We start from the raw sequence: 13,365 nt of genomic DNA, 5'->3' as shown, positions 1-13,365 counted from the left end.
CAACGCGCGAGGAAACTGGCAAGATTTCGCCCTTACTGGGACATTTAATTAGTTCGCTCAACATAAGACGTGGTGGTCGGAAGGGAGGGGGGGGGCAGTAGAAAACTGACCCCTGTACAACAAGACTTTGTGGTTGTGACTCTCGACCCACAACGTCACTGAAATGTGAGAGGGGACCAGGCGGAGGCCGAATCCGGAGGGGCGCCCCCTGCACTCACCCCAAGCCGCTAAGCAGTCGATCTGCAGCGGCAGTTTTTCCAGGATCATCACCGGCTCGAAGGCGTCGTGCATGACGGCGACAGCCTAGCCTCGGCCGCTTCTCCTCAGAAACGACGGGCCGTTGCCCCAGGGCCACCAAGGAAGGCCCGAGCAACAACGGTGCCAATAACCCACAGCCACAAAAGCCGAGCCTGGGCTGCTGCAACGTTTCCGGGTGGCTCTTCACTTCCGTAGCCAGGCTCCGCCTCTGAGCAAGCAACGCGCAGGCCGCTTTTTTTTTTTAAACTGCCCCGGCTGCCTGATACCTTCGGCGAGCCTGGTCTCCCCGTTGGAGGACCAAAGCCTGCTGCTGCGGTTCCAGCCGCAGAGGTTACGTTTTTGAGTATTTTTCGGTGGAGGCCGTCTGGGGGGAGAAAGCAGGTGTTGAGGAGAAGTGGGGGAGGGAGAGTGTCGAGGGACTGAAGGAATCTGCAGCAAAAGGCAACTCCAAAGCGCGGAAGCGCACACCGTAGGATGGATGGTGTGTGCTCCTGTGTGATCTGAATAGGCTTCCTCTCCAAGAAACCTTTTCAACGTTTAAGCCCGTTGCAATTCCGCCCTGCGTTATTGTCGTTTGTGTGTTTGTGGTAGATGTAGCGTCGTGTCCGTACAATTCATGCCTGCAACTATATTACAAGGAATCCTTGGTAAATCCTCCGCGAATGTGGATGAATCATAAAGAAACATATTTGTTCATGCTGTTCCTTTTCCCGGGTATATGTAGCTTCTTCATTCAGCTACAGAACGATTTCACTGGAGTTCTTTGATTTTTTTTTCAACGCAATAATCCTACATCCTGTATTCCACTTCCCTAGCTAAATTTACCTGGCATAACGCCTTAATTCTTTTGTTTAGCATCATTTTACTATCCTCATTTTATGTGCATGCTTGCAGGTAGGGAACATTTTTTTAAAAATTGTTCCTTTTTCTTTTTCTTTGACTTATATGCCATCCATCTTGCCTAATAAAACCTAGATTGCTGGCCTTTTTGTTCTGAATTTAAAAAGTAAAAGTAAAAACAAATTAAGGGGCTGATCTCTAAAAAAAAAGGCAGTGTTTGGATTTTAAATTTATGTAATTACATATGTAATTATGCAAGTTATCAGGTGTCCCAGGTTAACTTCTTTTAACTTTACATCTCTCACACTTTGTTCAATAATTTACATTTATTTTATTATTTTTTAATGTTTGTTTTTATGTCCTTGTAAGCCACCTTGAGTTACCATGTGCAAGTAGGCGGCAATATAAATTTTCTAAATAAATAAATTCATAATGAACTTAAGGTCCTTATTCTTATATTCAGTATATACCTTCCTAATGTACCAGTACATCAAATCTGAAATCACCTAATACTTTAAAAGTATTATGTAACCCTATAGACATATATATAACCCTAAGACAACAGTGTTACTTTGCCTTTGTCTCAGGTATATTTCAAACTCTAAATGGTTACTGGTGGCATTCAGGAATAACAAAAACCTAAAATTATTAAGGATGAGCAATGTGTGATCTCTTGCCCTCAGTCTTTTGACTCATCCAAACAGTGACAGATAGATAGACAGACAGGCAGATATTGAATACAGCTTATCCTCCTGAAACCCATTCTATTAACACGATTGAGCAGGTTCAAAGGTATTTCTTGAGAAGAGTACTCCACTCCTCTATTCACAATAGCATTCCCTATGCCTCCATATTTGAAATTTTGGGCTTGGACAATCTGGAACTGCACTGCCTGCAGTCTGATCTAAGCATAGTTCACAAAATTGTCTGCTATAACATCTTGCCTGTCAATGACTTCTTTAGCTTCAATCATAATAATACATGGGCAAACAACCGATACAAACTCAAGGTAAACCGCTCCAAACTTGATTGCAGAAAGTATATTTTCAGCAACAGAGTGGTCAATGCCTGGTACACCGTACCCGTGTCTGTTGTTACAGCCTCAACCTCTCAGAGCTTCAACCTCAAACTGTCTACCATGGACCTCACCCCATTCTTTTTTTTTTTTTTTGTAAATTTTATTTGAGTTTTCACAAAGAGAAAAAAAAAATACAAATAAAACATCTTTTTTGAAAGTAGCGTAATCCCGGGTTACATTTCTTCGTACAGATACAAATTCAAGTTCATGCTCATTTTTATATTCTATATCTTATTACTATTTTACATTTTCTGCATAGCTTCTCCCTTCTTTTAATTTACTCAATTTTATTTTAATTATCTCATCTCAATTCAAATCATTGTATTTATATTTTTGGTCTGTCCTTTTTCAATTATCTATTATCTTTTCTCATTAAACAAAATTTCTCCTGTAGTTACTAATTGGAGTATGACGCCTTTATATCTTTTCCCTAAAGTTGTAACATTCAATATAATACATAACTTCCATTCAGATTCTGCTTGGTACATTCTTAAAATACACACTGTATTCTTAAAAAAAGAAAAAAATATAAATGTATAATATAATTAAAACAACATTCCATTCCAATTCAATTCTATCATTAATATTAATATTCATTAAAGTCTTAACATCTTTAACATTACTTTTCAATTAAATATCATACTTCTATGGGAACAATTATAAGCTTTCCATAGTTAATTCCCCCCCCTTCACTTATATTTTATAAAACATTAACTAACTAAAATGTTCCCATTCCTTCCTAATTCAATTTTCTCATTTATTTTATTTCACTTATTTTATTCACAAACATTTCACTAAATTACACTAACTATTTTATCCCTCATTTTAATCATACGTTGTTTCCAATTTTCTAAAGTTATTTCTATTACTAATATAACAATACAATCTTATGTACCTTTACAGAATCCCTTTTTCAGTTAGATTTTCACCCATTATCTTTAAATAGGTCCCGTTTCTCTATATCTTGCTCCAGTCCTTTGTAACTTCTTTTCCTTTCCTTCTTCCCTCTCTTCTTCTCTCCCCGTTTTACCCCCATGTCTCTCTACCTCTATTTCTCTTCTGTATTCCCCTTTTCTGTTGCTTTCCAGTATTATACTTATTTTTTGAATTATTTTTCTTTTCTTTGGTTGTTTTTTTAAGTCTTAAATTCTCCATTCTCTTGCCCCCCTTTCCTTTTTCTTCCCCATATAAAATTACTTGTTCATTAAAGATGGCTTCTTCTTTGTCCCAGCCTTCTTGTTTTGCAGTCTTTTCTTGTTGCTTCTCATAGTTCCAAATCTCCATTTCTAAGAATTGAAAAATGAAGTCAAAAGAACCCTTCCCTTCTTGTGCATCTTCTTTGTACTTTTTAAGTCCCATTTTCAATTCATCCAGAAGTGGTGCCATTGTATAAATTTTTAAACAACCACCTGATTGATTTTAGTCATTCAAATATAATAACCAAGAATCCAAAGATCACCAAATAATCCAAATACACGCAAGCTGTTTCTTTTTTGCTCTTTTTTTCACTTTCTCTTCCTGGGGTTACTATTTAGTTGCAAAGTTTCAGTTAAAATGTATCTTTTAGAAGTCATGTTGAAGTTTTACTGTAGATTCTTTTTAATTCCAGGCAGTCTCCTCCCTCTTCCAGATCCTGCCCTTATTCTTTTTCTCTCCCTTCCTGCTTATGAAAAAGAAAAATTTTAATGTCCAGAAATCTTTATTATCCCTTTGGCATTTTGTTTTATTTTCAGCTTAATTGCCTATTGATGTCAAAGTGGATTTTTCCAATTATTTAAGTCTCTTAGTTGTCAGTATAGGGAAAGAGAGAGAAGGGAAAAAAAGCCAAACCTTTCCCTTTTCACTTTCCTTTGCTGTTTCCGACTCTTCTTTGGGAGTGATGTTATTTTTTGTAAGTTTAAATTCCAGGGTACCTTAGTTGTTGCTTTTATAATTTAACCCGGTCAGCCAAAACTTTCACTTCTTATCTTCCTCCTGCACATTCTTTTCTGGTCGAGTTGTCCTTTGTGGTGGCCGTTTCTGACCACCACTGCAACCACCTTTGGGAAAGGGAGTAATGGCCAGCTGAGGAAGAGAGATGCGTCTCTCCTCAACCCTGCTGGCAGTCTGCTCCCTCTTCACCACCTCTGTGGGGTAGCTTAGCCCTGAAACCAGCTAGCTCGGGGCGCTCCAGCGGCAAGCCCAGACAGAAACCACGCACGATTATGGATTTCTGTCTGTCGCCGAAGCCCTTCAAACCGGAAGTCCGACCTCACCCCATTCTTAAGAGATCCTTAAAGGGGGCGTACATAAGTGCACCAGCGTGCCTACCGTCCCTGTCTTACTGTCCCCATTTATCTGTGTTTACTTCCTTTGTTCATTTTTAGGTTCATACCTAAACTTGTTATCTTGTACATGTTCGACAAATAAATAAAAAATAAAAGATTGCAGAAGCTGCCACTGTATCTGAACCCATGGTCTGTTCCTGACATTTTGCCATTAAAAAAAGACATTTCAAATAAAATATATCAGAAAAATACACTTAGCTCATTTTAGTATTTAAAGGCAAAAATAATTTTATTATACAGAACATAAATCTGCTGAATCAAATGAAAAAGTTCCTGTAAGACAGAGGACACCCTATTTATCAAACCACTTATATACATTGTAAGTACAACAAAACACATTCGGGAAGCAGAATTAAGCCAGTAGTAAATTCCATGTGAAAACCCAATTCCAGTTTTTCCAGAAGAAATGACTATATCAAATATCTGTAGGACTCGTGTTTTGGCACTAAACTTAGAAAAACACAATTTAAAGGTTAAAAAAAAATACCTTATTTTGCACTTCACTAGGCAATTGGAAAGAAAGGTCCAATACACATACTTGCATAAATTATTCCAGAAGAGTATTTGTCATTAGGTTAACCTGAATCTGTTTCTGTTGCAACACTTGTTTATCCATCCAGTAACAGGGTCAGGTTTCTTGATAGCCTCTTTTTTTAAAAAAACCTCTCAAGTATTTCAGTATCTAAATATAATTATACAACTGTTAAAAATGTCTCTTGGTGTAGATAATAGTTGGAAGGGAGGTAGGATGTACAAGAACTGTGAAGGTAATGAAGCTACTGATACCATACTGTAACAAGATCCTTCTGGCCTTTGGTTAAAGTGACTTGAGGACTGAGCTGCCACATTATAGTCTGCATTTTTCTTGTGCATCACAGCCAGCTCCAGATCTGAAGAAACAGCTCAGAAAAATCTCTTCTTCTGTAAGCTTTGGCTATGGTTTTATCTAGAAGCAGTGAACAGGTGGCTGTAAGTCGCTATTTTAAATATCTCATTGGCCTTAGAAGACTGGTACTTCAGGAGTATTAAAAAGCTGGTGTATTGGGGTGGGATTTCAGCCCCACTACACCAGCAGAAGCACTGGAAGCAATGAGGAATGCCACTTAAGAACTGCAAAACAGAATATTTCCCATTTATAACTACTTTCTACAAAGTTCTCACCCAAGCAAATTGAGCATAGGTTAAACAAATAAATGTAACAATTTAAAGTCAAAATAGCCCAACTGGAATTTGCCACTTACAAGTAATTTCAAATCAAAAAGGCTTTTGACAAGTTATAGTACCACAATTCATGGCTGATAGGTTCTGTTTGACCTTATGAATCTGTGGCTCAAATCTTTTTGGGCTCAATAAACCTAGCATAAATAATTTTAACATGGAAATATAGTTGGTAAGTGCTATGATGTTCAATGGTGTTTTCATTCAATTATTGTTCCAATTCAAATGGTTAACTGCTCATGCTCAGATCTCATTGCCAGCAATGAGATAGCAATAAACCTGGGATTAAGTAATAATTGCTTTTAAAAACATTAAATTTAAAATATTTTTCTATGCTGTGGAATGAAAAAAGTGCATTTAATTTTGCTAAAAAATATTAAGCATCATAATTTCTCCCAAATATTTCTATTGGAGTTTTCCATAAGCAAAAGTTCTCCTTGAAAAACTCTCTTGGTTTTCCTAGCCGGACAGCAGAATCTTCAGACAATAAATAGCTACTGCTTCTAAGAGAAAAGGCACTGATCCTGATTCACAGATTTCTCACACGATGGTGTTGCATACATGTTTTTGTATGCAAAGCACTTTTACAGATGGGATGATGTTTCTGTCAGCTATGACAGTGTCAAGTCCTCCAGGAAAAGTGGATGGATATAGGAATCGACCCCCCATTTACAGTCTCAAGTAATGGATACTGGAGGTAAGTGCAACATCTTACTGAATACGCCATGCTGGAAATTATCTACAAGCAGAGGTCACTTTTTGCTTGTTTGAAGAAACTTCTGCACATGGTTCATCCTTACTGGCTCAAAGAAACTTTTTATTTTCTCCCAACCCCTTATAGTTAAATCATGGGATTTAGATCTAGTATTGAATTAAAAGTTGCTCTGCCAATTGTTAAATTGTTTTAACTTAAATACTTTAAAAGAATTTGTTGCAATGAAATACATTTCCATAGTTTAAATAACACACTGGCAGCAAACAGTGCAAATGCAAATCTTTTCATGACCGAAATTCCCTCCATGCTGACCTCTCAAAAAAATTCCCTCTGATAATAATCAGTGGTTCCAAAATTCATGGAACGTATCAGAGAAAGCAGCACTGGAACATTGCCAGATAGACAAGGTTTCTTCCTTTCTCAAGCAGTAAGACAACTTCTGCTGCAAGTTGTTTCATCTTTCATTCCATTTTGGATCTTTCAAAGTGTGTGATCATTCTTTCCTGCAAGATTTAACAAATAGAACCCAATAAATATAACAATTTACTTTCCCTGAAAAAATTACTTGAAGATGATTGTGAAAAAGCCAATATTAATCTAATTGTTGGTGCTGCTATCATAAAGTTGTCAAATAACAAATTCAACTTCAGGATAAAGTGAGCACAATACATTTATCAGATACAAAACATACATTTTGTTTGCATGTGCTTTTCAAAGTGCAAGTTAAGGTTAGCATGTTATAAACACTGACCTAAAGCTTTTAAAGGCCTAGAAAACTGTTGATCTAAGCCCGGTAGTTTGTTCAAAAGAAATACTGCACGAAAACAGGTAAAAGTCACCCTTTGGCACTGTCTAATAAAAAGACAATAGCAATAACTCTATATTTTGAGATCATGGGAAATATGATTTGGATTATCCTTCAGAATGCTTATTTCCTGTATGATAGCCTCATCGCATTTTCCAAACAGCATTCAAAAAATTCTCAATCAAATTCACATTAAAATTAGTCTTAATGCTATACTGTATTCTGCATCCTCTCCATAAAACATTAGGTTTATTTAAAGAGTTAATAATGCAAGCAAGGCTTCCCTTGCCAGCAATTCCAGGTTGGAAAATTCATATTTACCATTCTAGAAGCTGGTATTAGACATTTCAAATAAAATATCGTTCTCAGCTTGATGTTTTTTGCCAAAGGCCGACATGGAGTCTTAATATATTTTAGACTTATTCCAGTTTAGGTTTAATTCTCTCCCCACCCCAAAATTAAAATTTGTTGTAAAAAAAATACAACAAATGGTGGGGATAAAAAAATACAACACATGGTGAGGATAAAAGGGTAATTGCAGGAAAGGGTTAAAGAATGCCATTCATAAATTTTCTGCATAAGCATCTCAGTGCAGATTGTTTTAAAAAAAAGGTATCTCTTATGAAATCTTTGACTAAAGTATTAAACAAAGTTTCCTTTTGACATTTAGTAGTTCCCCGATACACTAACTGAAACAGTTGAAGCATTCATTTTTTTAATTGCTGGAATCATTTCTCTAATTCTTAGCTTGTGACTCTTCTGTCACATCATAGGACCTGAATTATTGCTTAAGGGTTAGTTACTGACCTCATCTGAATCCAGTAATGCTGGCAGAGCCCTGCAATTGAGAGAGAAAGAAAAACATAGTAAAACAAAGAGAGACTAATGATTGCTGTGGTGCTAGTATGAGGTATGCATTCACCAAAATATGCTGGCGATTCAGAACGCAAAAAAAGAAAAACCGCATTATCAGACAAAACGTTGTATTTTTCTTTCATTGAACATTAAATAAAATTAGCATTTGTCCACATCAGCCATGTTAAAACAAGGATTTATATTTTTTTCAGAAATGGGGCTATAACTACTTGATAGCACATGGATGGAACAAAAAATAGGTAAGCCCAGAAAGATAATTGTATTTAATTTAATTTAAAATGAAATTTATCAAAATGTAATAAATATGACGGTTCTTCATGTATTTATTCACTTTCTCTTCTTTCACCAATTTTGTAAGTAACTCTTAGGGCTGCACCCAAAACTTTGGGGAGACACACATGGCCTTTAAACCGCAGATTTAATACTTTTTACTTCCTAGTTATGGAACATTCTGAAGTAACATTATAAAAATCGGCTGCAGAGTGGCCTATATTTTTTTTTCCAAAAAAAAAAAATTGGGATGGGAGTAGGAGGATTCTAGGAAATAAAGGTGCTTCCATTACCACCGTATCTCCTCACTCCTAAGGTTCAGGAGCTTAATGGTAGAAATGATAAGCTTTCTATTCCCATTTCCATCTTTAACCTACTTCAAATCTTCACAATAATTAAAAGGACTGCCCCATTTCAACCCATTTGGGGGGGGGGGTGATATCATCATAACACTGTAAAATGTGGGGCAGAAGAACCCTGGTGGCACAATGGTTAGAATGCAGTATTGCAAGCTAACTCTGCCCATAGCCAGGAGTTTGATCCTGACTGGCTTAATCTTAAGCTTTCCATCCTTCCGAGGTCACTACAATGAGGACCCAGATTGTTGGGGGAAATATGCTGACTCTGTAAAACACTTAGAAAGGGCTGTAAAGCACTATGAAGTAGTGTATGTCTAAGTGCTACTGCTATTTAGCAGCCAACCTAGTAGATATTATTTAGTCTAACTAAGGCCATTGGGATTCCAACAAGTAGATATTATTTAGTCTAATTAAGGCCATTGGGATTCCAATAACCTTCCCAAAGATTGTTTCATCAAGTAAAAACAAGAACAAGAATACATTTACAATTTATATTAGAAACTGATAACTGGAAGCCTAAAAGGCAGAATCCAGAAGTTACACCTATTCTGGATATTGCAAATGGCAGGCAACATCCTCTTTACTTTCAAAATAACTAGCTTAGTGCTTTTAAATGTATATTTTATGTATAACTTATATTATAGATACTTACACATCAGTCACAGAAGAAGGAACATTTTCTTCCACCCATTTCAAATCATCTTCTTGCTATAGTTTTTAAAAGTCAGGTGATTATTGGATTATTGTCCACTTAAAATTATAGTACATTTTTGTGATGATTACATTCAATCTACAGTATAAAGCAAAAAAGTATCTTCCCCATATTTTTCCAATAGAATATCTCATTAACTATATCTGACATTTTTTTCACCTCTTCCTATTTTAGAGAGGCCCATAAACATTTTACTACAGTACTTTATATATAACACACACACACACACACACACCTTGCTTAACGCCCATTCATTCAGTCACAATTCAAAGTTATAACGGCACTGAACAAGAGGGACCTACAAAAGGTCCCCATAGTTGCAGCTGTTGCAGTGTCCACGCAGTCATATGATCAGGATCTGGGGATTTGGCAACCAGCTTGAAATTACGATGTCATAAGAATCCCGCGGTCACATGTTCATCATTTGCAATGCTCATTGTTCAGCTTCAAACAAGCAAAGTCAATAGGGAAGTCTGCAAGAGGTTGCAAATGGCAATCATGTAATTGCAGGATGCTGCAATCACGTGGGATTCACCTAACAGCAGCACCTAAAGTTGCTGCTACTGGTATTAAGTTAACATGGTCACTTGATGTACTTTAAAGTTAACATGGTCACATGATGTGCTTTACTTAATAATAGAATTGCTGGCAATAGTTACAATTGTTAAGTGAGGACTACCTGTATAGTATCTAAAGTGCTTTAATTTATTATTATCCATTGGACAAATTCCATTAAATAATCTCTTTAATTATTAAAATAATTAGTAATTTGGAAATTACAGTTTATTCACATAATGGTAATTTTTTTCATCTCACACACACTATGGAAGAAAGATATTTTGTAACAATTATCATAACATATTTTTGCTATAAGAGACTTAAAATATGTATTTACAAAAGGCATGAAGTTAAGTACAAATTAAAAAAGACTTATCTTTGCTGTTGCATCTCCCTTTTTTAGCATATCTTAGTTTAATCCCAACAACTGACATCACTTATAATTGCTGCCGTTTATTGGAAATAATATTTCACTAATGAGTACCTTAGCACTTTATTTTTATATCTTCCATTTTTCTAGCATTAGTTAAAAAAATATTAGCAAAGGACTTACTGCTTTGTTGGTTTTAGGATTTCCATTTGATTCTTGTTTTGAAGTTCTCATTTTCATGCCCTCTGTATAAAATATTGGGGGAGGAATCTTATTCAAGAGTGCAACATTTCGTTAGGTATGTAAAATATAATATACAATAGTTATCAGTGTTTAATACTGTATATTTCCCACACTCAGAACAGGTTTAAAAACTCTACTGTTTTATGGAAAAGTGGAATGGACTTCTGTGGAGGCAATTCTTGGGAAAAATAACACAGGGAAAATGATTTGATCTCATAGGTCTGGTTTTCAATTCTGTTTATTTCTGATGCTATGATAAATCAGTAAGAGAGATCTTACTGAGAGACAAAAGTGTATCTAAACTGCACAAAACTGGAGTAACCCACTGGAGCTACTTTAGGAAAAGAGATTCAGTATCTATGTCTGCCAAACACAGAACAAACAGGTCTGTGTGGAGATGTGAGAAAAAGTGAGAAATCTGGTTTGACCTGTTCTGTTCCATTCTACAGTATATCCAAATGCTCTCATGATATATTATAAGGATATATTTCTTGCATACTGAACAGTAAGATCAACTTTAGAAGTTTATTGTTCCCTGATTCATATGACATGGTAAATCATAATGTGATATTTTTATCTTAACTTAGTATGTGCAGATACACCCAATGGCATATTATGCAGTCATTAAACCACAGTTCAATATAATATGAGAACCAAGTCTGCCTTGTTTATTTCATAAATGTCTGACTCAAATGTAACTATGTTTTCAGCTGCTGTTTTAATTTCAGTGCCAATGCAGAGGTTAGAGAAACCATCCCATGAAATAAAATTATGTCTCTTAGAAACAAAATGCAAGAAAATTGCTTGTAATTGCCTTGTGCCACAAAAGACTGCAACTAAGATATGTAATTAAAACTTAAACTGGGGTAAAGAGATACCAGTGATAATACATAGTACTACAGATACGCCCTTTTAGAATAAAAGTTGCATTCATAAAACAGAGATGTTTTTCTTACCAAAGCTCTCTTTCAGCATTGGCTCTTTCTGTTCATCGTCTTCATCTTCTTCAGACAATGGTGAAAAAGCAAACCTTTTAGAAAGCAAAATTACAAATAATGGCTTCAGCAGGTTAATATAAAATATTTTTAGTTTCTTTAAACTTGTGATATATTTAAGATTGCTTGTAGCATCTAAAGCTGAAAGGGAAAGTACTGCACAGCAACAATAAACAGATGCCTTAGACCAAGGGTATCAAAGTCAGGTCATCCCATGACATATCATGACTTTCCCCCCACTGCTAAACCAAATGTGGGCAAGGCCAGCTCATGATGCATCTGGCCCATGGGCCACGAGTGTGATACCCCTGCCATATCTAATATTTGTAGTACGAAGTATATGTACTATAAAGTGAAGTATACTATAAAGTATAGTATAAAGTATAGTACCGCTGGTTGTTGGCAGATGGCCTCCAAAGAATCATGATGACAAAAAGAATCATTGAGAATAACAGCCGCCAGATGGCATCATCAACCCATAGCTCTTGCCAATCCTGTTAATTGATGTAAGATAGTAAATATAAAAAGTTATATTTTTGAAAAAATAAAAATCCCAACATTTTCAACAAGGCAAAATCAAAGTTAAGTTTGACTTCTAGTGATTTTATGCTCATGTCTCATGTTAGTTTCCTTAGCAACAATAAAGAAGTATCTTTGTTTGCCATTGACTTCTCCCATGATATATTATAACCTTCCCAGATCTTTATATTCTCTTTCATCCACCCGGGTCTGAGCCAGCTTAGTCTTCAAGTTAAGACAAGGTTATCAAATTCCTAGCTATCTACTTAACTAGCAAAACTGACAAAAAAGAGACAGACTCACCGATTTACAGTCCATCAATCTGAATTTCAAAGTTGTCCAGATGATAAAAACAATAGATGCTAAAATATGTTTTTAAAATAAAAATATCGCAAAATATTAACAAATCAGATTAAACTCAATGATTTTTTAATGTAATTATTTTTATAATCTATAACCAATTCATACTATTATGCTTGTGGTCATCTGCCTGATTCCTTTGAAATTGCTCTTTATTCATTGAAAATAAAAATGATGAAGAATGAACAGTTTTACCAAAAATATTTAACCTTAACTTTCTATTCAGTTCAATAAACCTAAGGAGATAACAAAGATCCCAAAAATATTTACTTCTGCATCCTAGAATTATAATAAGAAATAAGAATTTTTTGTTGAAATAGATTGGCAAGTATCTATAAGTCATAGGAACACAATATTTAATCTCCCTTCTGGCAAAAAATTTATTTCCTTTGATCTCCTTCCTTTATCTACCATGATTATTTATTTACAAAATAAATGTAGACATGTGTCTTGAGCACCAAATGCCAAGTACCTTATGTTATCTGGTTTAACAATGTTTATTTTAAAATTAGAAATAATTTCTATCATTTACCTGCTATTGCCAAGATGAGTGTATTGGTGAAGTGCCGGTAAAGAGAAAGCTTCACAACATTCCTCCTAAGCTTCAGCAGTTTCATTGTTTGAGTTAAACTGATAAATATGTATAGAAAGTCAAGGGAAAATTCAGTATATACACATTAATGACATAATTGTGTTCTATAGCTTCTCTTCAGATCTTAACTGGCATTGCCAATTAAGCAATTATTATTACCCAATTAATCATGGAGAAATAATATATATGATAATATATATAATAACCAACTCACACAAATCTGAATCATATTCTAACTATTTTACTATTAAACCCTGTCTCACTTATTAA

At 35.3% G+C, this 13,365-nt stretch overlaps 2 protein-coding genes across 3 annotated transcripts in view; both read right to left on the bottom strand.

The window, feature by feature from the left end:
- VPS39 (VPS39 subunit of HOPS complex) overlaps positions 1–476 on the bottom strand; it is a 32,270-nt gene extending 31,794 nt beyond the window's left edge. The window contains exon 1 of the mRNA XM_026709643.2: positions 219–476. Within this exon, the coding sequence (XP_026565428.1) occupies positions 219–291 (73 nt within the window). The 5' untranslated portion in view covers positions 292–476. The remainder of the gene's footprint in view (positions 1–218) is intronic.
- A 4,229-nt stretch (positions 477–4,705) lies between these two features.
- The window catches only part of TMEM87A (transmembrane protein 87A), a 28,755-nt gene continuing 20,095 nt past the window's right edge, over positions 4,706–13,365 (bottom strand). For both annotated transcript variants that reach the window (XM_026709655.2, XM_026709663.2), the window contains exons 13-20: positions 13,036–13,144; positions 12,447–12,505; positions 12,015–12,118; positions 11,586–11,659; positions 10,570–10,631; positions 9,399–9,454; positions 8,049–8,079; positions 4,706–6,939 (exon numbers count right to left, since the gene is read on the bottom strand). In XM_026709655.2, coding sequence (XP_026565440.1) covers positions 6,898–6,939; positions 8,049–8,079; positions 9,399–9,454; positions 10,570–10,631; positions 11,586–11,659; positions 12,015–12,118; positions 12,447–12,505; positions 13,036–13,144 — 537 coding nt within the window. In that variant the 3' untranslated portion in view covers positions 4,706–6,897. The remainder of the gene's footprint in view (positions 6,940–8,048; positions 8,080–9,398; positions 9,455–10,569; positions 10,632–11,585; positions 11,660–12,014; positions 12,119–12,446; positions 12,506–13,035; positions 13,145–13,365) is intronic.

Source organism: Pseudonaja textilis, chromosome 1 (genome assembly GCF_049901715.1).
Source record: "Pseudonaja textilis isolate UNSWEBS1 chromosome 1, rPseTex1.2, whole genome shotgun sequence".
NCBI lineage: Eukaryota > Metazoa > Chordata > Lepidosauria > Squamata > Elapidae > Pseudonaja > Pseudonaja textilis.
The sequence above is the reverse complement of the archived record's forward strand: the minus strand, read 5'-3'. Positions and strand labels throughout refer to the sequence as shown.